Source organism: Canis lupus, chromosome 20 (genome assembly GCF_048164855.1).
Source record: "Canis lupus baileyi chromosome 20, mCanLup2.hap1, whole genome shotgun sequence".
Classification (NCBI taxonomy): Eukaryota; Metazoa; Chordata; class Mammalia; order Carnivora; family Canidae; genus Canis; species Canis lupus.
This window is the reverse complement of record NC_132857.1, coordinates 13898411-13922231: the sequence shown is the minus strand read 5'-3', so window position 1 is coordinate 13922231 and position 23821 is coordinate 13898411. Positions and strand designations below refer to the sequence as shown.

Here is a 23821-nt window from a genome sequence, read left to right as displayed (position 1 = left end):
GAGGCCATGTGAAATTGCACTTAAAACAAAACTGCCATCAACTCATAATATGTTCATTAGTCTTAAATGGGTATCCTCAGTGAAACTAGAGGAGCCAAGCCTGGAGTGAACCTGGCAAGGGAAGGGTGGGACAGGCAATGTTCCAAGCCCCTCTGTCTCCCTTGCAACCAGAGAAGCTTGTGGCAGCTTGATCTAGGAAATCAGTAACAGCCAGCTCTAAATACAAAGCTAGCTTTGGGAAAGGTGAACCTTTCCCAGGTCCCTGCTATGAATGAATCACAATTAAACCAAAATGAGTGCATTTACTATCAGATAATTGAGAAGTGACCATACATTAAGCGATGATGCAATGAAAGAAGACTGGAAAGGCAGGCAACAGATCTTGAATGACATGCTAAGAGGTCTGGAATTTATTGTAGTAATTATCCTCATTTTATCCTTAAAAAATAAAAAAAACTGATCTAAAAAAAATAAAAAAAACTGATCTTAAAATTTGCAAAAATATCAGTGATCTGAAAAAATATTCACTCAAATTACTCAAATAATTAGAATATGTATCTATATATAAATAATAGCTAGGATTAAGGGTGAATCATTATGGGCACATTGAAGATTCTTTACTGCAAAATATTTCAGAATATTTAATAGTTGGAAGGAAACAATCTCAGCAGTACCTCTCATATCAAATTTCCCCTTACTATTTACATCTTCAGAAGGAAATCTTTCATATAGAGAATTATAGCAATACTTTTCTTGCTCTCAAGATATACTATTTTTTTTACTAGGTCAATAAATTCTAAGAACTAGTTCTAATCAGTAATATCTATGTGAGCAACTGTTCTTAGATGTATCTGTCCGCATCTTTTTTTCTAAAAGTAGCAACTACTCTTATAGACGCTTGGGCTTTCTGGTACCGTTTTCTCTCTCTTGTAATTAATTCAGTAATCACTCTTAGATTGAGAACGCTAAATGGGAAAATGAAACTAAACATCTTAGTAAAATAGTTGATTAAAGAGATGTATGAATCAGATTATAAAAAATTAAAAATTTAGAAGTGTAATTCAAGATAACTAGTTATCCCATTTTATAACAATCACACTATATGTCATTATGGCAATTCTGAGTGAATTCAGCAGAAACCGTAAACTCACTAGCCCTAAAAATAAAAGCAAAATGCCATTTTGTACAGAAGACAGCTTTCTGTTGCTCTTTAATTGTCAATTAGAAAGATTAAAAGATATTACTATGGTTGGTTCAAACTTAAATGACCACAGGCTAAAAAAAAGCTCATAGTAAAAGCCAGGAAAATACCTAATTAACTTAAAATAGGAACTGCAATTTAAAGAACTGCTTGTTTTTGAAGTTGGGTCTAACAGGATCACTTCGTAAATTTATATATTAGAGGATAAACTCTGGAAATGAAAGTATAAATAATTTCAAATGCAACAGAAAACCTAACTTATTTCTAAGAGATGTAAGCATTATGTGTTCTTTTAGTAAAATCCTTTTAGTTAATCCATTAATTTATAAATAGGAGATTGTTTAGCTAAAACTAGTCATCTTGTTCTAATAAGCCCTGGTTTTCATTCACTCATCAAAAATTGAGGGCTTATTATGCACTAGACTTCAAAATATATGGTAGGATCTCTTGTCCCTGTATGAAGAGAAAAGAGAAAGAGGTGTAGATAAAGTTCTTAGTGTTTGCCACTTGTATAGCCCCATTCTAAGGAAATCAGTCTTAAGGTGTTGTTTTTATATAACATTGCTATACTTTTTTTCATTTGCATTACATTAAATCAACCTTGCTACCAAACTGAACTAATCCAGGGATTTGTATCTAAAGCAAACACACACACACACACACAAAAAATAAATAAAGCAAACACAATGATGAGTATATTCAAACTCTAAAAAAGGAAGTTTATTACCTCTTGGTGGGCTTAGCTTGAGACCTATAGTATCTCTAACAAATGCTTCTTTTGTATGGTTATCCAACAATCAGAAAGGTCAAAGTTATCTCTTTAACAAATGCTTCTTTTGTATGGTTATCTAACAATCAGAAAGGTCAAAGTTTGGGAGGAAAATACTAAAAAAAAATTAAAATCAAAGAAACAAATTATAAATATTAGGTATATTCTAAATAAACAAACAAACAAACAAATAAATAAATAAATATTAGGTATATTCTAAAAATGTAGATCATTGAATCTCAGACTGTATCTTGAACAATGTGCTATTACTCTTGTTCCCCATGAGCCTGCTATATATCTTAATCTTAGAAATTCTAGGATTCAGATGTATCCTCTCTCTCTTCATTCCTAAAAATAAACCTTCATTACTAAGGATTTCAGACAAAAGCTGCCACAGCTTAAGCTCATATTAGAAGTTGATCAAATGCATCTAAAATCTGATGGACATAATATTTGAAATTCAGGGGGTAATTCCATTCTTCAAAAAGTGGGAAATACAGGTAGAAAGAAGGTAAAGAGAAAGGTCTAAAAGTATGAGATGGTTTTGGGTCTCCCTGGGAGAAAAGTAAAGATGTAAGCATATAAATAATGAGTTTAAGAGCTTCAAGCATCTAAGAGATGTTTCAAGGAGATATCAGGAACAAGGAAACAATGAATTTAAAAAAAACAAAAAACAAAAACTTGAACATAGTCTTTAAACATACACATACACACACACACACACACACACACACACACACATACACGCTCTCTCTTATCGACAGCCAAGAATTGATTAGTTATGCCTAAATATTTTATTCCTCATCCATGTTTTTGAAAAGAATGTATTTTTAATAGTAAAATATTATAAAAAGCTTGTTAACTGATTTCATACCTTGTAATACTTCAGCTGTCCATTTAGCTCTTCCAGATGCTTATCATACTCAATAATAAGAGGAGCTAAAAAGCTAAAGAAAAAATATATAATTTAAAAATGACATATTGTTTAAATAAAGGTTAATGTATAACATGTGAATTAAATTGAACATCAACATTTTAATGTTAAATGTTTCCATAACAATTCATATTTTGTTTTTTTCCTGTTCTCAATCTTGGTCCAATTAATTATTTCCAGATACTGTCAAATATTGAGGGAAGGGAGGTAATGAAGGAGTTCATCAAGAAGACAATTGCCAGTTGATCCTTGAGCTGAACCTGGGCAATTGGAGGCTCCTCACCAGTCCCCTATCCCTGGAACAGTGTTCTGCTTGAGTTCCCCCCTCCCAGAAGCAGCTCCAAAGGTACAGTCTAATGATAGTAGTAATGTAATACTGAGGCTATGTATACTGGGTATGTACATGAACCCAGTTAAGGCCTCCTGCGTATGTAACTGAACCAAGTTAAAGTTTCTACACAAATGTTAGAGATTATGGCAGGCAGGTGAGGAAATCTAGTTTGTCACCCAACCTCTGAAGATAAACCTATTGCTTAATAAATTTGCCACCTACCAATCCGGAGTGGTCTGACTATTCCTTCAGTTTCTCCTTGCTTTCCACTTATGGGGGCTGGTTTTAGATTATACCTAGAAGCTCCAGAGGATGTTACAAATATGAGGTATATAAAATCACTCCAGTTGAGAACTACTATAATGCTGGCTTTTTCTCCCTTGTATATTTAATATTTAAATCTAATTATAAGGGTGACTGGGTGGCTCAGTTGGTTAAACATCTGCCTTTGGCTCAGGTCAAGACCCCAGGACCCTAGGGTAGAGTCCTGCTCAGCAGGGAGTCTGCTTTTCCTTCTCCCTCTGCCGTTCCCTCTGCCTGTGCTCACTTTCTCTAATAAATCAATAAAATCTTAAAAAAATAAATCTAATTATAGCAAACTATGAAATAAACAATCTTAATAATAAAGGAATTATTTTAACAATAATAAATATATTTAAGAAAACACCATTTTTCTGGTAACTCAATCTTACCTTCGATCAACTACTGTGTTTTTTAATGTGTCATCTCCATCTCCTTTGAAGACAGCTTCCTATAACAGAGGATATTGTATCTTAAAATGTTTTCTCACATCATCCAAACCCAAAATTGATGGTAGTGTAAAATTAAATACAATTAAGAATTTCACAACCTTAGAAAATCTAATGCAATTGAAAAAGACAAAGAAAAGCAAGTAATCATTTAAATTGATGTTGAAATTATTTGGTAAATCTTAACATTCATGCATAATAAAAACTCTCACAAACTTAATGTAGGAAGAATTTTCTCAACTTGATAAAGAATATCTACTGGAAACCTGCATCAATTACTATCTTTCATGGTAAAACATCAAAAGCACTGCATTAAGTGAAGTATACCACAAGGCTACTCGCTATCACTGCTAACTTCAGTGGAACCAGGGTAGAGAATTCAAAATTTAAAGGTTGAAAAAGAAGATACAACACTATTATTATTTATAGACAATTTGACCATTTACCTAGAAAACTACGTACAAGCTATTAATTATTAGGTCTAATAAGAGAATATACTAAGTTATCAGAAGATCAACAGAACAGCTTTCTCAAATGCCAGCAATAATTTGAAAATGTAAAAGGAAATAATACCCTATTCACTACTGTAACAAAACGTCATATCTGGGAATAACAATAATAAAAAAAAAGTTTCAATGACTTACTGAAAAATCAACTTTACTGAAGGACATAAAAGAAGATATAAATAAACGCTACTATACCATTCATGAATACGTGAAAGGTCAAAACTGATATACTGGAAAAAAAAGCTGATATACTGTGAATATATCAATTCTCTAAAATTCACTGCAACTGCAGTGCAATTCCAAGAAGAAATTCCAATAGAATGATTTATGAAACTTTATTTTAAGCAAATTTTATAGTTCCTATGAATGAGTAAATGCGTAAGAGCCAAGATAGCTTGGCAAAAAACTGGCAGGGGGAAGGAAAAGAAGAAAAGAGGAAAGGACTTGCCCTACTACATATCAAAACAATGTAATGCCAGAGTAATTAAAACACTATGGTACAGACACAGTAACAAACAGAAAAGTATAGGAAATACAGAAATAGATTCAAACACTTATAGAAACATGGTACATAAAAAAAATGGAAATATGACTGAATAGACAAAATATTGCTTTCAAGTAACAGTGTTAGGTAACAAAATTACACTCCAGTATGGATTAAATGGAAAAATAAAATACAGATAGAGATCCAAATGTTTTAAAAATATTTAACAACTGTTGAAAGAAAATGCATTTTTGACCTTGAGACAGAGAAAGCTTTCTTAATGTAGATGCTTTTGTTTGTTTTGTTCACTAATATACAAGTAGTGCCTAGTGTACTTTCACTCAAAATACATTTTCTAGCTGGAAGATACCAGGAATAAAATCTATAAGCGTAAACACTGAAATATTCTACAACATCCAAATTTAAAGCTTCTATGCAGTTGAAAATACCATAAACAAAGTTAAAACACCAGCAACATCCAAATTTAAAGCTTCTATGCAGTTGAAAATACCATAAACAAAGTTAAAACACCAGCAACATTCGTAACATGACCAAATAACAAGGAGATGTACATGATGTTCAGTACAGCTTTTACTGTAATAGAAAAAAATGTCCATCAATAAGCTAAATGAAAGTAATACAATAGGATCCCATAAGTAGTTCAAGAAATTAGTAAGATTTATATGCATTACTATGGACATATCACGAAAACAAATAGGTTACTTCTACTACTTCTGATTAAAGACTTAAATATGGAAAGGCCATTTATGCTAGCGAAGGACTTAAGTTGCAACAGTAAAACACTGATGCATGACTATTAAAAGTTAAAACTTTTCCACTAGAAGGCATATAAACAAGATATATGAAAACTCACAAATTGAAAACTTTCTACATGTGTCAGTGAACAAAGTATTAACAGGCGAAATAAAGAGGAAATCTGAGATCAGTAATAAAGGCAAGCACAACCTCATTAATAATTAGGGAAATACAAATAAAACAACAGTGAGATTATCATTTTACACCAATCACGATGACGATAACAAAATGCCTGACAATGCCATCAATGGCTCAGAAGGATGTTTTACAAGAAGCACTTTCATAGGGATCCCTGGGTGGCGCAGTGGTTTAGCGCCTGCCTTTGGACCAGGGTGCGATCCTGGAGACCTGGGATCGAATCCGCGTCGGGCTCCCTGCATGGAGCCTGCTTCTCCCTCTGCCTGTGTCTCTGCCTCTCTTTCTCTCTCTGTGACTATCATGAATAAATAAATAAAATCTTTAAAAAAAAAAAAAAGAAGAAGCACTTTCATACACCATGAATGGGAATGAAAACAAGTACAACCACCTCTGACAATTTCGAGTAAACCTGAAGATGAGAAAACTCCAATTTTAGATATACATCCTAAAAAACCTCTCAGATGTGCAGTATATAGAGACATATTTAATAACGTGCTTAAGCATTACTGCAAAATGTAAGAATTGGACAAAATCCAAATGCCCTTCAATAGGAGAATGGATAACCTGTGGTCTTATTAGACCACACACAGTGGTCAATTTCACACAGTGAAATTGAAATGTAGTGGACAACAGTTATAATGCATGAACTTGTGATATGTGTATCAAATTCTTAAAAATAATGTTGAGCAAAAAAAGCAAGTTTCGCAGTCAGATACAGACAGTATTTTATATAAGATTTTAAACTTGCTAAACAATACAATAAAATTATTTCAGATATGAACATATATAGTAGAAATTGGAGCACTATAGTATTGAAAAACACTAATAAGGATGTAAGTACCACTGGGAAGGGATAGAAGGAAATGGACAAGATGTAGAGAGAGACTGAACTGTTTCTGCAATGTTTTATTTCTTAACAACAAAAGACCAGAAATAAACATGGCAAAAAGCTAGCAATGGACACAATCAGGTGGTAGCTGCACAGATATTATTTTGAATATCTTCGACACTTTGATGTTTGAAATATATAAATTTAAATACAGGAATAATATATGTAAAGTGTTTAGCATAATTCCTGACATACAGAAAACTATTAATAAATCTTTGCTTATTTTTTTTTTTTCTTTTTTAACTTGGGTGAAAAATCTATTGGCTAACCAAGGTATACATTATAAGCATTCAACCCACATGGAAAGGATTAGCTCTCAAAATACAAAGCCTCAACAGACATGTTCACATGGAACCAGACACAAAGGTAAACTTCCAGAGACCCCTGACAGATTAAAGAATAAATGTATCTAGCAGTCTATGTAATTTCAGAGGAGGATTTACTTAATCCTAGGCTATTAAAAATAGTTATTGTATTATTTAAGTAATTAACTGACAAGTGATAGCTTAACTTTCAATTGTTCAAAAGTTATTAAAAGTCTTCTTGGAATAATTAAGTAGTTCAAACTTTAAAATTATTTCTCAAATTTCTTAGGAGTTTTATAAAAATAAAATCAACTACCATTGTTAGGACTAATAGGTAGAGATAGATGGCATTCTACAAAATAACTCAAGCCCTCATTAACCTCCCATCCATCAATTTTAAGTTTCCTAATTGTTATTCCTATTATGTTTCACTCCACTTTATCATTCTTCTAAACAGTATTTAATAATTGCTCAGTGTTTACTAAATTAAATTCAAACTCAACTTAACCATTGAAGGCCCTCTACAGTGTAGATACAAACACCCTACCCTTCCTAATGCTATTTTCCATTAGTTCTCTCATATATGCCAAACACAGTATAAAAAATGAAGTATGTTTTACTCCCTAAATACAACCTCCACTTTCTCACCTCCTTTGGCTTCTCATCATGCCAGTGGGTCCATCCGCAATGCTTTCCACTACCCCTTCTTTTAGCTTCCACTGAAGTTCTTTGGAAATCTTACCTACTTTTCAGTACCCAACAGGCATGCTACATCTTTCAAGAAACTTTCCCTGATCTTTCCAACTCTAGATGATCTCCTTTCCCCTCCCCGATACCCATATTTGGCTTTAAGGTGAAGATACAAATAAAATGCCTTATACCTATTTAACATTTGTCTTAGCCAATATTTTTACTAGTCTTTAGGTTCCTGTGAAATGGTAATTTTAATTATACACATTTCCATATCACTACAGCTTCTGGCATAGTGCCTTACATAAAGGAGGTGGTCAATATATATTAAACTAAATTCTATAAAGACACTGTTCTGAAACTATTTTCTGATGATAGTTACTAAGGAAATACTAACATAAGAATAAATGACCAATAATCTGAATTATAAAAATTACATGATTGTAAACCTGATAAATCAAAATATAAGAAAAATATTTGAAAGAATAAAGATTCAGCAATCCTTTCCCACTTGTTAGTGAAATTTTTAGAGTAAAAGACTGTATGACTTAACAATTCAACATCTATTGGAAAAAATCAATTTGGGAGAGTAAGATTGAAATCGACTATAAAAGTATTTACAGAGGGGCACCTGGCTAGCTCACTCAATAGAGTTGTGACTCTTGATCTCGGGGTTGTAGTTTCAAGCCCTATGATGGGTGTAGAGATACTAAAAAAAAATAATCTTTTTAAAGAAGCATTTATATATATGCATTAGTATATTTACATATATTTATGTTGTTTACATATTTTTAATTGAAATATAATTAACATGTCATTAGCTTCAGGTGTACAAAACAAGCCTATTCACTAAGCTAAGCTCACCAAAATAATAAAAGCATTTATAAATATCCTTTTTATATTCTCTAAAACAAAATTTAGACAAACTATCCTAAATAAAAGAAACCTACAGAGAATTTTATATGTCTTTAATATAATGGATAACATACAATTAATTTCTATTTATTTTCATCCCAAAATGACTGCCTGAGATGACAAGGAGAGTGTATCATAGAAAGAATATCAAAAATACTGAATTACAGTTGGGTAGACAAATTTTCTGGACACTTCTCTTCCTCTGAGGAAACTATACACTGAGTATTCTAATTATAATTCTGAATGTTTAATTTTGTGCCCTTACTTTAATCTATATTACTGGCTATGAAATATGTTAATTGTATCCTTTCTCCATCATTTGGAAGAAAATATAGACTGGCTAGCATTTTGTGAGTGTTGTTGCATATTTTTAGAGTGTTGTAGCAAATCATTCATATCATGAGGAGATTGATTTTCATCATTTATCAATGAAGGTTGATGTACAGCATAAGAAGTTGCTAAACTCTTACAATTAGACTCTCTTTAAAGTGCTAAATCGTTTTCTTTTCTTTTCCTTTTCTTTTCTTTCTTTTTTTGGAGAGAGTAAGAGCTTGTGACAGCAGGGAAGGGCAGAGGGAAAAGAAGAGAGAATCTTAAGCAGGCTCCACTTTCAGCACAGAGCGTGACATGGGGCTCGATCTCATGACCCTGAGATCATGACCCAAGCCAACATCAAGAGTCACTTAACCAAATGAGTCACCCAGGCGCCTCCTGGGATCACTGATTTTCTAATATCATCATGGGATGATGCAAAATCAACTCTTCAACGTTTTGAACCTGAATAATTCCAACAGATGGAGAGTCTAGAACTGCACTGGCCAACGCGATAGCTACAAGCTTCATCCATCTACTTTAAATTTAAATTATTTAAAATGAAAATAAAATAAAGCATCTACCAGTTATACTAGCTTAATTTCAAGTGCTCAAAAGTCCCATGTGATTAACGGCTACCTTATTGGACAGCATCAAGCTACAGATTTCCATCACCATCCTAAGTTCTATTGGACAGTGCTGGCTGAGAGAGCCAGTAATTTGATTCAATTCAAATAGTACAGGTAGTTTGCTACATTTTACCTATGAAGTCTTATATTTTTTAACTCATGATCAACAGTAGTGGCCCTCCTGTTCCTTTCAATGTATTTTCAAATAACTATTATTTGATTATAGTTGGGACCAGCTCTTACATATAATGCAAGCATATCAAATCCTTTCCTGCCCCAGGGCCTCTTTTTGGTCCAATTCTACTCTCCTGCCCCTGTCCCTCCAGCAAGTTTAAAGAGAACCAAAACACTAATCCCTCAGTACATACATCCACTGGTATGGCAGAGATTATAAGGAGGAATTAACTAGCTTACATGTAAGAAAAGACAGATATTTAAGGGGGGGGGGGGAAGGTAGGAACAAAGAAATTGGAAAAGAGGAAAATTTTCCACCTTATTGACTAAAATCTTTCCAAATTTGTCAGTGCCCACTACCACACTATCAGAAAGCAATGCCACTTGAAATACTATTTATATAAAAAACACAAAATAATCATAGAAAAACAATTAAATTTCAAAACTATCTTGAAGGGACCATTCAAGAAATTAGTGGTTATTCAGCAGCCCGGGTGGCTCAGCGGTTTAGTGCCACCTTCAGCCCAGGGCATGATCCTGGAGATCTGGGATCGAGTCCCGCATTGGGCTCCCTGCATGGAGCCTGCTTCTCCCTCTGCCTGTGTCTCTGCCTCTCTCTCTCTCTCTCTAATAAATAATAAATCATCTTAAAAAAAAAAAGAAATTAGTGGTTATTTAAAATATCTTTAGAAGATTACATTATAATTATAAGAAGTTTTTTAAAAAGATGATTCTTATGCCTGGGTGGTGTAGTCAGTTACGTGTCTAACTCTTGATTTTGGCTCCGGTCATAATCTCAGGGTTGTGAGATCGAGCCCCACAGGGCAGGCTCCACACTCAGGGCAGAGTCTGCTTAAGACTCCCTCTCCCTCCTGCCCCCCATGCAAACATGTGCATGCACTCTCTAAAAATAAAGGAATAAATCTTTAAAATAAATAAATAAAAGATGAATCAACTATTAAAGTATAATGAACCAAATATATGAAATATACAAGCTATTCGACACATTGGAAAAATACAACTTTCAGTTTAAATCCATATAATTTATGTATTATTAGTTATTATAGTTGTATTGTGTATTTTCCTATGAAACAATACTACACAAAAGAACCTTAAAGCATTTCACAAAACTTTCTTTGAACCATGGAAACCCTAAATGATCATTATACAGTGACAGCACAAAAGAATTTTAAAACTATCACTTATAATAGTTTTTATAGAAAATCAAGTTTAAAATTTCAACTTAAAATATAAGAAATAAATATCACATTCTGGCAGCTTTATTTTTCCAATATTAGGAAAGTTTCATAAAGTATGTTAATTTAATACAAGTCTTGGCAATTTTCCCAGTGTGAGGAAGGAGAAGAACATCTCATTAGGATTTTATCTTGAAAAAAGGAAAAGCATGAACTGTTGGTATTTTACAAGCTGATCATGATTTTTTAAACTCCATTTTCATTGTACATGGCATATAGAGCTCAAATGATGTTGGAAGATAAGTAGGTAGGAAGAAAGTAAAAGGATATATGATGTTTCACTCATTCAAAAAATACTTATTGAGCATCTACTAACAAGAGTTGTTTTAGGCACCTGGGAAACATTGGTGAACAAAAAGGGCAAACAAAAATTCATGAAGGATTTCTGTTGCTGGTGGCAATCACCAGTTAGTGACAAGAGATCTCAGCCAGTGCTCCTGGGTTTCACATAATCTTTGATAATGGTTTCCTCCTACTTATGTGTTTTCTTTTATTATACACAGTAAAAAGTAAAAATAAAAATAAAATTTCTCTTGAACATTTTTTCAGAAGCCAGAATGATGTTTCTGAGGTAAAGAACCAAAGAATACACTACATAAGGCCAAGGATATGGACCTTACTGCTAGAAACTAGATTATTATCTCTCTCTCATGCTCTTATACCACTTCCTTTCTCATCACTACAAACTATGCAGTGAAAGGCAAGATCCATGGGAAATGGTGCTTTGAGAAAGCAACATATTTCGAAAAGATGGTGAACAGCAGAAGACTCTTAGGCAGTAACAATATACTACCACCAATAATAAAAGCTAGGAGTCATTATCTGATTGTATGACTATAATAGTACCTGTAAAAGAAGAGTATGTACCTTTAGGGAATTAAAGGAGCTGTAATTTCACAGAAGACTACATTACGAAATAAAAGAAGACCTGATCTTGGTATGTAGCCTTGAGGCTTTAATTAATTATAATCACAATGTATAAGGCAGGTGCCTCTAAAGGGCTACCTAGAATCACTGTTTTATCTGATAAAACCAGCTACATATCGTGTACAGTAGATATGATACAATACTGTGCCCAGAGATCTTCTCGGGCTTTAAAATCACTTTTGTTTGAATCCTCCTTTTAGGCATATTCTATAAGACAGTAAGCAGAAAAAAAAAGAAATTTAGGGCCTATTGTATTATGGAAGATTATCTACCACCTAAGTGATAGCAGTTCTTAGTTATGTATGAGTAACAACATAAGAAAAACAGTATCATGATTAACTTGGTGGATGGACAGTATTAAGACCCTCTGGAACTTAAGTCTGGTCTTTGTAAATAAAAACAGAGCAGCAGGATAAATGTTCAGAATACAATAAAAATATCTATAAGGATAAGTATAGTCAAGTCAACAAGATAAACTATTCCTTTATAATTTCTTAAAAACAACCTTTCTGATAACTTTAAGATAGTTTTTTGGTTTTTTTTTTTCTTTGAGAGAGAATGAGCACGCTTGAGCGGAGGTGAGGGGGTATGTGAGGGGTGAGGGGTAGAGTAGAGGGAGAGGGATAGAGAGAATCCCCAAGCAGGCTCCATGCCCAGAATGGAGCTCAATGAGGGGCTCCATCTCACAACCCTGAAATCATGACCTGAACCGAAATCAAAAGAAAGACACTTAACTGACTGAGCCACCCAGGTGTCCCAAAACAATATGTTTTAGTTACAAGATTCATTGATGTCAAAAGTAAAACACTTCCTTATTAAATTGGTAGGGAGTTATCACTAATATAGGAACTACTGTTTTTAATATTGTGTAACTCAGAGTCCACCAATAAATATACTTTGTTGCTTGAAAAAAATTTTTTTAACAGAATACTTAAATAAGAACATGCACCCAAGGAAAGAAATATTAAAAACAATGTCATAGGGCAGCCCAGGTGGCTCAGCGGTTTAGTGCTGCCTTCAGCCCACGGTGTGATCCTGGAGACCCGAGATCGAGTCCCACGTCAGGCTCCTTGCATGGAGCCTGCTTCTCCCTCTGCCTGTGTCTCTGCCTCTCTCTCTCTCTCTCTGTCTCTCATGAATAAATAAAATCTTTAAAATGAAATAAAAACAATGTCATAAATACATGACAGTAAATCAAACATTTACCATTTTGATTTAGTTTTCACTTGCCATCATTTATGAGAATTTCAAGTTAAAACTTAGTCTGAAATGTATCTTAAGAAATGATTTTAGCAGGTTTCAAAATGTCAATGGATTCTCATTTTAGAACTCAAGACAGTTTAACATCATACATAATTCATAAGCTCTAACTCCAAAAATAAGGGCAATTTCTATGGTCCAAGAGCTACATTTATTAAGCAAAAACAAGCTTTCCATTCTAAGAATCCCAGTTGTAAACAAATTTCAGTGTTGTAAGCAACCTCACATGAGAACCCTAAATATATTTATATGAACAGATTTACAACCAAATTTGAACCTAGTTTGTTAGACATCAATTAATTTACATACCTGCACCAATGAATATTTGGAAAAATCTTCCATCTGATACCGTCTAAGAACTTCATTTAGTCGTTGATCTGAAACGAAGAGGGAAAAAACCAATCTGTAGTTCACTGGCTAATGCTTAATATTTAAAAACTACAAGCAAGGTAGTTATTATCTGATATAACCAATGCAAAACTGCTAGTCTTCACTGCTTCCCAAAATGAGCCTTCAATTTGAATACGTTTCTGGAATTTAAGAAAAGGCCCTTCTATACATGTAAGTCAACTACCTACTGCCAGTAGGAAAAATAGCTACAAAGAACTAATTTTTATGACTTCATAAACTTTAATTCTCTGTTTCTCTTAGTTTTTACTCTTCAGGTTAGCAGAAGTAAAAACAAAACAAAACAAAACAAAAACTCTCCACTTTATTCTTGCTACTAGAAGTGAAAAGAATTGAAAAGATAAACTATAGCCACATTTTTTTCCAATAGTGAAAACTGACTGAAATTCTGTTCCAGGCTAAACATCCACACAGAAGAGAAATGGCAGAACAAAAATTCCAAATTAAATAGGAGCAAGAGATAACAGAAATGAAGGACTGGAATAAAGCCAAGTGCTCTCAGTAAGCATAAGGTGATTTGTATTTTTTTTTTAAAGACTTTATTTATTTAGTCACGAGAGAAGCAGACATAGGCAGAGGGAGAAGCAGGCTCCACGCAGGAGCCCGATGCGGGACTCGATCCCTAGGACTCCAGTATCATGCCCTGAGCCGGAAGGTAGACGCTTAACTGCTGAGCCACCCAGGCGTCCCGATTTGTATGTTTTTTGAAGTGAATAAAAATATCATAGAACACAGTAGATGTACAAAACATTATTTCAAGATCACATGGATCAATGTTTTAAAAGATTTTATTTATTTATTCATGAGAGACAGAGAGAGAGAGAGGCCGAGAGAGAGGGAGAAGCAGGCTCCATGCAGGGAGCCCGATGTGGGACTCGATCCCAGGTCTCCAGGATCACGCCCTGGGCCCAAGGCGGTGCTAAACCGCTGAGCCACCCGGGCTGCCCCACATGGATCATTAAAAACTGATAATTTCCTAGCAAGAGAGTAAATCTCAACTTTCAGAAAGACTAAAAGTTAAAATGAGCATGTTACCTGACAACAGGGCAATTACGCTAGAATCAAACCCAAAAAGTAAAAGGAAAATTTTCACACATTTTGAAGTTCAGAAATTTCTTTTTAATAACCCATGCATGGGTCACAAGAGGAATTACAAAACAAATCTGGATGTATTTTGAACTGACAGTGAATATGTAATACCTGAAAGCCTGCTTAAAAAGAAACCTTTAAAAAATTTTTTAAAAAGACTTTATTTATTTGAGAAAGAGACAGAGATAGCGATCTAGAAAGCACAAACAGGGAGTAGAGGAAGAAGGAGGCTCCCTGCTAACCAGGGAGCCCAATGTGGGACTTGATCCCAGGGCCCTAGGATCATGACCTGAGCCAAAGGCAGATGCTTAACTGACTGAGCCACCCAGGCGCCCCCGAAAAGAAATCTATAGCTTTATTGCATATAGTAGAAAAAAAAGGCTTAAGTCAATAAACTAGAGGTCTATCCCAAAAAGTTAGAAGAAAAGCAAATTACACTCAAAGAGCATCAAGGGATTAATAAAGATAAGCCCACCCCAAAGAAATTGAAAATAAACACACAAAAAAGATCAACAAATACAATCAAAAGCTACAGTGATGAAATTTAAGATATATTCATGATAAAGCATCAGGAATATAAGAACAGAAGTTAATTTCTTTAATATAACAATGGATTTCTACATAAATGCACAGTAAATATCATACATAAGGATGAGAATGTTGAAAACTTTCCTTGGAAATTGAATGACAAGGACAAATTCTCTTGACATTCACACTGTACTGGAAGTCTAAGTTTATGCAATAAGAAATAAAAGGTATAAAGACAGAAAAGGAAAAAAAAAAAACCCTGTTATTAACCACAGTTATGCATGTGTAGATAGAGGTAAATCCCATAGAACATACAGATAAATTCTTAGAATAGTGGTGACGTTTAGCATGGTTGTTGGATACAAGGTCAATATACAAAAATTAATTATATTTCTGTATAATGGCAACATAAAGTTAGAAAATAATAAAAGATATTACTTATAATACCATACCAAAAACCCAATGTCAAGGAATAAATCTAAAGGATTTATACAGAAGATGTGTAAGACTGTGTACTATGAAACATTCAGGAGAAAAAGACTAACTAGGTGGAGAGAGATACTCAAGGTTTACAGGGGTCAGTATTGTGAAGATACCAGTTCTCCGCAAGTTAATCTATAGATAGATTCAATGCAGTCTCAATTAACATTCCAAAAGATGATACTGCAGAAATTTAAAAGTCAATTCTTTTAAAACAGGTAGTAACCTAACAAGAATAGCTAGACATTCTTGCAAAAGGGAATGGGGGAGGACTTGCTTTACTGGACATTAAGATTTACTGTGGTGTGATAGTTGTATAAAAATAAGAAATTGATCAATGGAAGAGAATAAAGAACACAAAGACACATACATGCTCATTTAGGACACCTGAATGATAATTGAAAGTGCACTCCAGGCAGTGAGAGGGAAAGAATAATCTTTTTAAAATTGGTTCTGGGTCAACTGGATGTCCTCATAAAAAATAAAACATTATCCATAAAAATCAGTTCTGGGTGAAATGAAGATATAACTGTGAATGCCAAAACAAATTTTAGAGAAGAATAGAATATCTTTATAATCTTTAAGATTTTTATTTATTCATGAGAGACACACAGGCAGAGACATAGGCAGAAGGAGAAGCAGGCTCTCTACAGGGAGCCCGATGTGGCACTGGATCCCAGAACTCTAGGATCACTCCCTGAGCCAAAGGCAGAAAGAAGCTCAACTGCTGAGCCACTCAGGCGTCCCGCGAATATCTTTATAATCTTAAGGTAGGGAAAGATTTTTAAATCAGAATACAAAAAACACTAACCATAAATGAAAAAAAGTCTGACAGACTGAACCACATTAAGAACTTCTGTTCACCAAAGACACTTCTAGGAGTAAAAATACAAGACATGAACATGGAGAAATTATTCCCAACATATATGATAGATAAAGGGCTTATACCTAGAATATACAAAAAACTATCAATTAAAAGGCAGACAATCCTATAGAAAAGTGTTAAGAAGGCATGAGTGGGCATTTCACATAAAGGTTACCTAGGGGGCTAATAAATATAGAAAAGCTGCTCAACCTAATTAGGCATCAGAAAAATACAAATAAAATTACAATAAAGAGCTAAAATTAGAGAACATATTGGTGCCAATGTAAAATAATGAAACTTTTGTACACTGCTGGTGAGAATGTAAATTAGTATAACTTTAAAATTAAACATATACATAACTCCTAAGAATATACATAACCAAAATGTGTGCATGTGAGCACCAAGAGCCATGACAAAAAATGTTGAAAACAGCATTATTCTCAATGGCCTCCAAACTGGAAACTGCAATTGTCCATCAAAAGAAGAAGGGATAAACATGATAAATTTAAAACTGGAATATTTTATAGCAACAAAAGTGAACAAATTACATCTACATGTAAGAATATGGATAAATCTCAAAGATACAATGTTAAAGAAGCCCAAAACAGAAGAATACACGGTTTATGATTCCATTTATATAAAGCTCAAACACAAGCAAAACCATAGTGTAAAATTAAAGACCTTAGTTATCTTTAATTACCTTTGAGAAAGAGGGAAAGATTATGATTACTAAGGGTCTTCTGAGATCCTGGAAATGTTCTATTTCTTGATCTGAATTGTGGTTATATGAGTTTTGAACTTGGAAATCACTCACTTAGCTTTATATTTGTTTTCTTTACTTTTCTGTATATGTTATACATAAGCACATATACATATGTATGGGATACATACTAAATATACAAGTTTTAAAAATGCATATATAAAATGCACACATGTAGTATACACATTCTATCTTGGGAACTTCAGATAATAGTTTCTTCCTTTAAAGTACATATAATTTAGTGGCAAAATATGACAAATAGATGAGATTCCGATAAAGAAATCATGGAATACTGATAAGGTAAATGGTTTTTAATTTTTTACCGAGTTTACAAGAAATTATCCATGTTTTTATTGTTGCCCACAGAACTTTTAAGATTGTTAACTTGACACACAGCACTAAAATTTTAGCACCGTATAGGATCTAGTTTCTGCCTATTGCTCTTCTCAAGAGGAGGCTGTAGATACGGTCATGGATATAATAATTCCAATGCAAATCTTTTTTCACCCTACCTGATAGGGTGTTCAAATAAGAAAAAAACACTAAATCTGAGTTCTCAGTAATTAAAATGGTTCAGAAGTCAATTGTGAATTACTGAGGGAAATACAGTCCTCAGAGATTGACTTTAATCTGGAGAAAATTTTACTGTAACTACTATTTCCTTCATTCATTCAACACTTATTCCACTGTTGGACATTGCATTTTCTGGATTACTGATGAGACTGGGATTTTTCATTTTTTAGTAGTTCTTCAAATTTTATTTTTTTTTTGTAATGGCCTGTCATATTCTTTAACCATCTTTCTATTAGTATGAGTTTATTTTTGTGAAAAATCTTTCTAAATTTTGGCCGTTAAATCAAAATATCAGAATGGTTTTTCTATATATGTGGGAAAGGTATCTTTATTATTTTTTCTTTCCTATTTGGATAGCCAATTATCCTAGGACCATCCTAGCACTGATTTGTATTGTTCTTTCAGATAACAAGTTTCACATATATGTCTTTTCCTTGCTAATTTATTCCACTGACCTATGTATGACAATCTAATGTTGATTTAATAATTGGATATTTTAAGTCTTAATAGCTGACAGGTAAAATATCTCACCTTGATATTCTTCAAAACTCTCTTGGTTATTCTTAAGTCTTCCACTAGATTTTTATTTCTTAGAGAGAAAGAGAATGTGTGTACTAGTGGGGGTAGGGAGAAGGAGCAGAGGGAGAGAGAAAACCTTAGGCAAACTCTGTACCCAGTGGGGAGCTCGATGTAGGGCTCCATTTCACAACCCTGAGATCACGACTTGAGTTGAAATCAAGAGTTGGTCACCTAACCGACTGAACCACCCAGGTGCCCCTCTCCCACTAGATTTTAGAACGATACTGTTAAAACTAAGCTTGAGGGATCCCTGGGTGGCGCAGCGGTTTGGCGCCTGCCTTTGGCCCAGGGCGTGATCCTGGAGACCCGGGATCGAGTCCCACGTCGGGCTCCCGGTGCATGGAGCCTGCTTCTCCCTCTGCCTGTGTCTCTGCGCCTCTCTCTCTCTCTCTCTGTGACTATCATAAATAAATAAAAATTAAAAAAAAAAAAAAAACTAAGCTTGAGAATGCACGGAATCTAATCATTAATCTGTTGAAGAACTGACATATTTAATATATTGAGTATTCTAATCTACAAATTTAATATGTTAGTGGTTTCTCCATTAACCTAGGTCTTCTTGATTGTATTCAGTAATTTTTAATGCTAACTATTACTGGGATGAACCCAATATGAAGACAATTATACACAGGCATATGTATACATATATGTACACATACAGACATTCATTACTGGATTAATATTTTACATAGGATATTTTTTAAGAGAGGGAGAGGCAGGAGTAGGGAGAGGGGAAGGGGAAGAGAGAATCTTAAGCAAGCTCCACACTCAGTATGGAGACTGATGGAGGACTCGATCTCATGAACCTGAGGTTATGACCCGAGCTGAAATCAAGAGTTGGGACACTTAACCTACTGAGCCACCCAGTCACCTCTTTTATGTAGGATTTTAGTTTCTATGCACATCAGTGAAACAGGCTCCCCTCCCCCCTTTTTTTCTTGCAAGTCTCTTTTTTTTTTTTTTTTTTAAAGATTTTATTTATTCATGATAGTCACAGAGAGAGAGAGAGAGAGAGAGGCAGAGACACAGGCAGAGGGAGAAGCGGGCTCCATGCAGGGAGCCCGATGTGGGATTCGATCCCGGGTCTCCAGGATCACGCCCTGGGCCAAAGGCAGGCGCCAAACTGCTGCGCCACCCAGGGATCCCCGCAAGTCTCTTTGTTGAGTAGACATTAAGAATATAGACATTGGAACTAGATGGCCTAGGTTCAAATCCCAGCTTGATCACTTTTTAGTTATGAGTTAACCTTGAGTTTGTGGTGGTACTTATCTAGAGAGTTGAGTTTTTTATCTATGGTTATTGAACAGCTGGGTGTGAGAACTATTAAGGCAACATAAACAACTAATTAAGGGATGAAGTATTATCCAGTATGTGCTACTCAAAAAAGCCGAGATTATAAACATATTAAGATCACTAACAAGAGAGTAGATGAACCGATGGGCAATGGTTATAAGCTGTATAAGAAATTAGTAAAAACAGAGGTAACTGGGTGGCTCAGGTCATGATCTCAGGGTTGTGGGACTGAGCCCCATATTCAGCTCCATACTCAGCAGGGAGTCTGCTTGAGATTTTCTCCCTCTGCCCCTCTCCTCATTTGTGCATAACACATGCTCACTCCCTCTCTCTCAAATGAATAAATAAATCTTTAAAAAAAGAGAAAGCAATAAAAACAAGCTGGGAAAGACTTAAGGATATAGAGGAAAATGAAGAGTCAAAGAACAGAAGTCTTGATGAAGCCAAAGAATACTTCTACCAGGAGTAAGAAACTTGTGTTTAAGATTTCAAAAGTAGGGTAACTTGAATAGGACTTCTGCTTATGTCCAAAATGAAGTAACAAGGACTACCTTCCCACTTATTACAACCAAAAGCAAATAAATAATGGTTTGCCAGACACTAGACAAGAGATAATGATGATGAGAGATGCAAAATAAATGAAGTGAGGCTTATAATTGCTCCAGCTTAATGACCTGAGAGAGAAAATTCTGGATATATGAAATCTGTGGAGGGTCTCTGTATACAACAGTACATAACAACAACAACAACAACAAAAACACCCAAAAAATACCATACAACAGACTACTGAGTAGCTCTTTACCTACTAAAGAAACTAAATTTACAGTTTAAAATCTTTCCACAAAGAAAACTCTAGGTCCGTTGTCTTTACTGGTAAATTCTACCAAGCATTTAAGGAAGAAATAATGTCAATTTTACATAAACTTTTCCAGAAAATTGAAGAAAACAAAATATTTTCCCACTAATTCCGTGAGGAAAGCATTGCCTATTACCAAAACCAGACATAGAGATGAGAAGAGGGAAAAAAGGCTTTATGAATATAGAAAATTAAAATTTTAAATAAACGTTTAGAAAGCCAAATCAAACAATAAAAAGGGTAACACATAAGAGAAGTCTATCCCCCCAAAAAGGTAATATGAAAATTAATCAATGTAAGTCAAAATGGAAAAAAAAATTCAATACTCTCAATAAACAGAGAAAAAGCATTTGAAAAAAATTCAAAATCCATTCTGATAAAAACTCTCGGACAACTAGGACTAGAAAGGAATATCCTCAATCATCTAAAAACGCCTCTGAAAAATCTACAGTTAGTATCATACTTAATTCTGAAAGACAGACGCTTGTACCCTAAGATCAGGACAAAGAAAAGGATGTCCACTTCAACCACCTGTGTTCAACTGTACTCGAAGTTCTAGCCAGTACAATAAAGCAAGGAAATGAAAGGCATCCAAATTGGAAAGGAAGTAAAAGTGTATTGACAGATGAAAAGATCATCTATGTAGAAAATCTGATAAACTTTGAAAAGAACCTATCAGAGTAAGTGAGTTTAAAAAGGTTGCAGGGTACAACATGAAAGAAAACACAAAAAAAGATGTATTTCTATATACTAGCAATGATAAATCAGAAATTAAAAGAATACCACCATTTATAATAGTATCAAAACCAGAATACATAGGGATCAATCTGATAAAAGGCATGCAAACCTATATACTGAAAACTACAAAATATTGCCAAGAGAAATAATAGACACATCAATGGAGAGAATGACGTGAGAGACTTTCAGGCTATGGCACAAAGAGGGAAAATGCAGGCAGAGATCAACCTTTTCATTGATAAGAGGACTCAAATATCATTAGATATGAATTCTACACATATTGATCAACAGAGTCAATGCAACGCCTCTCAAAATCTCAGCATTTTTTTTGAAGACATTGACAAGCTGATTCTAAAATCCACATGGAAGTGCAAAGCATCTAGAATAGCCAGAATAACTGAAAAAGAACAAATTTGAAAGGCTAACATCACCTGATTTTATGACTTACTATAAAGTTGCAATAATCAAAACAGTGGAACACTGGTGCTCAAACAGATAAAACAAGTCAATGGAACAGAACAGAGTCCAGAAATGGATGGACACGAATAAGGACAAATGACTTTTCGCAAAGGAAATCCAATGGAGAAAGGATAGTCTTTTTAATTGCATTCATATGCAAAAAGGTAAACTTTGATCCTTATCTTAACCTTATACAAAATTTCAGCCAAGTGGATCATAAATCTAAATGTAAAACCTAAAATTACAAAATTTCTAGAAAACATAGAAGAAAATCTTTGCAGCCTTTGATTAAGCAAAGATTACTTAGATAAGACATCCATATAAGAACAAATTGAGGGGCGCCTGGGTGGCTCAGTGGTTGAGCATCTGCCTTTGGCTCAGGGTGTGATCCCAGGGTGTTGGGATCGAGTCCCACATCAGGCTCCCCAGAGAGAGCCTGCTTCTCTCTCTGCCTATGTCTCTGCCTCTCTCTCTCTCTGTCTCTTATGAATAAATAAAATCTTAAAAAAAAAAAAAGAATTGAGAACCTCAACAAAATTAAAAACTTTTGGCCTGTGAAGAACACTTAAGAGAATGAAAAAATAAGTTCATCTCCACTTCCCAAATTCCCACTACAAGAATGACTTTTTCATTTCTTAGCTTCATAAACAAGTATCTCTTTGAACAGGTCTCTAAGGACTATCAAATTTCCTTTCTCAGATGGAGGTGGGAGAATGGGGTCTTGAAATTATGCTAGGAGTTTACTAGGAGCATGACTGGGTTTGGAATTACCTGTAGTTTTTTGTAAAGCTAATGCTTTATCACAGGGGTTGCTACTTGAGAAACACTAAATCAAATTCTCTTGAGCTAGACTACCAAATCCAAATGGAACAAATGAAGAGACAATTAAGATCAAAAGAAGTCAGTGTAGTGAAGGTTAGAATAAGTGGGAGAAGGTCAAGCCATCTGTTTTCACCTCAGCTGTAACCGGCATCCTAGTTTCCATTTAAAAAGAAAACATGGCTGGCTCATTCCTCTAAAAATCATAGTTTTGGGGTGATTCAGGTACCCTCCCCACCCCAACCAAAATCCTTATCACCCAACTCTTGTCCCCCACTACTTGAGATGGAGGTCAGCCAGTCTTCCTTATGGGATGGCGGATATTCCCACTTCAAACCTAAAAAAGAATGCTAATGTATGGTATCATTATAGTCCATTAATTCTAAATTTTATAGCACATTTATTATGCCCTAGAAACCATGCTTTATTTACATCATTTCATTTAATCCTTATAACCCCACAAGGGTTATTGTGCTATTATTTCCATTTTATAAATGAGAAAACTGAAACACCAAGGAGCTAAGGAACTCGACAAAGGTCAAAGACCTGAAAAGAGATAAACTTAGTACATGAACCTAGACAGACTGAATCTAGGGGTAGAGTTCTTAACCACTGGTTTATAAAGCTTCCGAACTTACCGCTTTTTCCCTACCTTCCCTGTTGCTTAATGCAAAAACCTCAGTTGCCCCCTACCTCATCTCAAATTCCCTAATCTCCAACTTCACTGTACTACCTTACTTCACTTACTTGTGCGAATTAAGAATAGTCCCCTATCAGACTCTGCTAGAGCACTCAGTCCTCCTAACAGCCATTACCAGGCTTTCCAAATCAAATTCAATCATGCTACTCTCACGTGCTTTTCAGTGGTTCCTATCATCTGTGCAACGGTCCAAACTCAACCCACAGCAGACAAGGCCCTTCATTATCCAGTCCCATTCTTCCCTGTTCAGCTCCACTTGCTATTTGCCTAGATAAACCACACTCCATACAAGCCAACCTCCTTGCATACTCATCTCCTCAACGCTGCATACATGCTGCATATACCATTCTATTTGGGATACCCACACGGTTCTTGTCTAGCAGATTCGT

At 34.6% G+C, this 23821-nt stretch overlaps 1 protein-coding gene across 7 annotated transcripts in view; it reads right to left on the bottom strand.

Moving 5' to 3' along the window:
* SCLT1 (sodium channel and clathrin linker 1) overlaps nucleotides 1-23821 on the bottom strand; it is a 177758-nt gene that overhangs the window by 152100 nt on the left and 1837 nt on the right. For 6 of the 7 annotated variants that reach the window (XR_012012785.1, XR_012012784.1, XM_072788391.1 and 3 more), the window contains exons 2-4: nucleotides 13595-13662; nucleotides 3928-3986; nucleotides 2845-2917 (exon numbers count right to left, since the gene is read on the bottom strand). Coding sequence is in view for 5 of the 7 variants with exons in the window: in XM_072788391.1 (XP_072644492.1) it covers nucleotides 2845-2917; nucleotides 3928-3986; nucleotides 13595-13662 (200 nt within the window). In the remaining 2 variants the exon portion in view is untranslated. Of the gene's footprint in view, nucleotides 1-2844; nucleotides 2918-3927; nucleotides 3987-13594; nucleotides 13663-16601; nucleotides 16666-23821 lie in introns of all 7 variants that reach the window. The other variant, XM_072788387.1, reaches the window with a different exon arrangement.